General features: G+C 34.8%; 1 protein-coding gene across 1 annotated transcript; it reads left to right on the forward strand.

The window, feature by feature from the left end:
- Positions 1–381: 381 nt before the first annotated feature.
- Positions 382–2,193, forward strand: LOC138891657 (uncharacterized). The gene is made up of 6 exons (XM_070175338.1): positions 382–505; positions 582–711; positions 795–952; positions 1,053–1,347; positions 1,634–1,800; positions 1,907–2,193. Exons 1-6 carry the CDS (start codon positions 481–483, stop codon positions 2,068–2,070), a joined length of 939 nt encoding a protein of 312 aa, XP_070031439.1. The 5' UTR covers positions 382–480; the 3' UTR covers positions 2,071–2,193.
- Positions 2,194–3,204: the final 1,011 nt, after the last annotated feature.

Raw genomic sequence — 3,204 nt, forward strand, 5'->3', positions numbered from 1 at the left:
CGATAGTATTAGTTTAATCTTTACAGTTGTGTTAAAGAAATTCACTTTATATTTATAAATAATTTATCCAAAATTCAACAAGCTCCTTTGGGTCCCTCTCATCTCTTTGGCTCCTATGCCGTCGTTCAGATCCAAAAATGGTTGCCTTTTTCTAATATGTGCAGCCAATTTAGAAGTTTCAAATCTAAATGGTTCCTCTTTGCTAACTACACTAAATCGTTAATTATGAAAAGAATGAAATGGAGTATCTGGTACCTAAACTATAACAAGAAAACATATTATATTGTCCAATTTAGAAGCATAGAATGCGTGCTTGCTAACTTGAAGAAACATAATCCGGCTTAAGCAAAGGATAACCTTTTGAGGCACTTTCGGAGCAAAGGTTTATGAATTGGACAATACATATAAATAAGAAGCCAATGGTTATAGAAATGAATTGAAGATTATAAGGCGTAATTACCTACTAATACATACTTGGTCATGGCTGATTTCTGCAACGAAGATGGTGCGCTTTTGTGGATTTAAATGTTAGAATTCATATATGTCATAATGGTGCATTGGTACTAATATTTTGTTTGCAGGAGTTTCAAGATCCATTTCAGAAACTCCCCCAACTCATTACACTCTCAAGATTCAGTCACTATCTCTGCTAAAAAAGAATAATATTGAGAAATACACTTCCCCTTATTTTGAAGCTGGCGGCTATAAATGGTGCAACTTTATCACTAAGTGGAATCTAATTAATATTACTAGTCTCTTAAGTTTTAAATTGTATCAAATAATTGGATGTGCAGGAAGTTGGTGTTTCATCCAACAGGAAACAAAAACAAGAATGCAGAAGGGAAGCACGTTTCTATATATCTGATGATGGCGGAGGCAAGCTCACTTGTCCATGCTGTTTTTCGCCTCTTTTTGCTTGATCAGAACAATGACAATTACTTGGTCCTCCAAGGTCACTTCTCTTACATCTCCTTAGTTTCTTTCTTTTTAAGTCCCTAACAAAGGAGAAAGAATCAAGTCTGTTGTACATTTCTGTTTAATTACAACAACAGATACGACAGTTGAAAAAGGAAGAAGATTCCATGCAATGAAGGTGGAATGGGGATTTGATCGATTCATAAGTCAAGAAGATTTCAACAATCAAGCAAATGGATATGTTGTGGATGACATATGTGTCTTAGGAGCAGAGGTTTATGTATGTCAAGAAAAGTTCAAAGGTAGAGGCGATTGTCTGTCCATGGTTAAAGATCCCATTAGCTATAAGCACGTCTGGAAGATCGACAACTTCTCTTCTCTCACTGCGGATTGTGAAGACTCCAAGACCTTCATGCAAGGAGAACATAAATGGTACTCAACCTGTCTAACTCTATATAACTGTTAGTCCTAGTACCTAGAAATTTAAGGAATTCAAAAAAATGCAAGAATGACATACCTGTCATTCGAAGCTGCAATATAAAACAATTTTTGAATCACTTTTGAAACTACACTAAAAGCTAGCTAGCTTCCCATCTATCAAGGGGTTCAAAAACTTATACATGCACAAAAGGAGGTCATTGTATTCTATCTGTACAGTATAGTTCAATTACTGACAATGGATGTCATGTGATTGGTATGTATGTATAAATTAAAACAGGAAGATACAGGTATACCCCAAGGGAAAAGGGAGTGGTAAAGACACCCATCTATCACTATACTTGGCATTGGCAGAACCAAGCAGCTTATCTCAGGGTAGTCAAATATATGCAGAATTTACATTGCGTATCCTTCATCAAATCGGCTCAACACATTACTTCGGCAAAGGTAACAGTACTACGGTATTATATATAAACGAAATGATGTCAAATGTTGAAAAGATGGTAGCATTCATATATATCATCATTTTCATGTGTACTACTTTTGGTTGCAGCCAATTATTGGTTCAGTGGATCACATACGTTCTGTGGATGGCCAAGATTTATATCGATTGGGTACTTCAGTTTGCCTGGGGCTGGTTATTTGGTCAAAGACACCTGTGTTATAGAAGCTGAAGTCACTGTGCATGGGGCTACTACTAATAATATAATGCTCTAATTAGTAGAGTCTGATAATCACACCAATTTAATGTACTGCTACTGTTTAGCATTTGAACCATTTCCGTGTTCTTGTTGTATCTATTACTATTGATTTAAAGAGAGGAAAATGATGCATTAATTCCGTCTTCTTTGTCTTAACTTAAGCTAGTGCATTTCTTAGTGATCAAGGAAGACCCTCAGAAGGAAATCTTGTAATTCATCATCATCATGTAAGCATACCACATCATTTCCCCCAACCTAAATAAAGACAGAGTGTCAGTAGGATATGCACCTTAAAACATTTGTAAGGAACTTGTAATGCAAAAAAAGTAGTAGTACTTACATAATTCACCTACGTCGATCATAAGAATAAATGTGGATTATGGATGTAACCTTTAATGAATATGACCAAGGACAAAGTTATTGACCTATTGAAGAAGTAAATGCAACAGTAGTGTACTCTTTTATGTATTAGTACAAAAATTCTGTTGTAGACATTTAACCTCGTAGCACATTTTGATAGCCTCATAAAATAAAGGATATAACCACACTGTATCTTAAGCATACAACCACCTTTATCATCTTCAGAAAGCAATTGAGGAAGAACTATATATATATATATATATATATATATATATATATATATATATATCAACCTTAAAAGAACATAAATATCATCAACCTCAGAGTAAGAACAACGTTTAGAAATATTATAGAACATCACCAACAATATAGTAACCACAAGCAATTTTTAGCTTCAAATATTGATGTATGTCATTTCAAAGGGATGATCTACTCTCTAACAAATATTAGTTAAAGTAGATGAAGAATTTGACACAGAGATAAAGCTTTCACTACTAAATCAATGGAGCGGTGAATTAGGGCGCAAACAGAGAAGAACTCTCTAGAATCTGTAAATGAGAAAATAAGGAAGAAGTGCTATTCTCTTATTAATCAGAAGAGTACAGTGACTCCCTTTTATAGACAAAATACAGCTGGACTCACGTGCACTACATGTGTAATTAACTATTCTTAACAGACCCCTAACTGATTAACTAGACTCTAACCACAATTAATCCAGCTGAGTCAACAATTATTTCAATACTCCCCCTCAAACTGGAGGATGGAATACATCGAGCACTCCAAGCTTGGA

This window comes from Nicotiana tomentosiformis, chromosome 5 (genome assembly GCF_000390325.3).
Source record: "Nicotiana tomentosiformis chromosome 5, ASM39032v3, whole genome shotgun sequence".
Taxonomy (NCBI): domain Eukaryota; kingdom Viridiplantae; phylum Streptophyta; class Magnoliopsida; order Solanales; family Solanaceae; genus Nicotiana; species Nicotiana tomentosiformis.

Bases quoted from the DNA above. Each gene is read 5' to 3' on its own strand.
- LOC138891657 (XM_070175338.1), top strand. From the start codon at position 481: ATGGCTGATTTCTGCAACGAAGATG. The intron at 506-581 runs GTGCGCTTTTGT...TTTTGTTTGCAG, and splicing joins TGATTTCTGCAACGAAGATG to GAGTTTCAAGATCCATTTCA. The intron at 712-794 runs GTGCAACTTTAT...TTGGATGTGCAG, and splicing joins GAAGCTGGCGGCTATAAATG to GAAGTTGGTGTTTCATCCAA.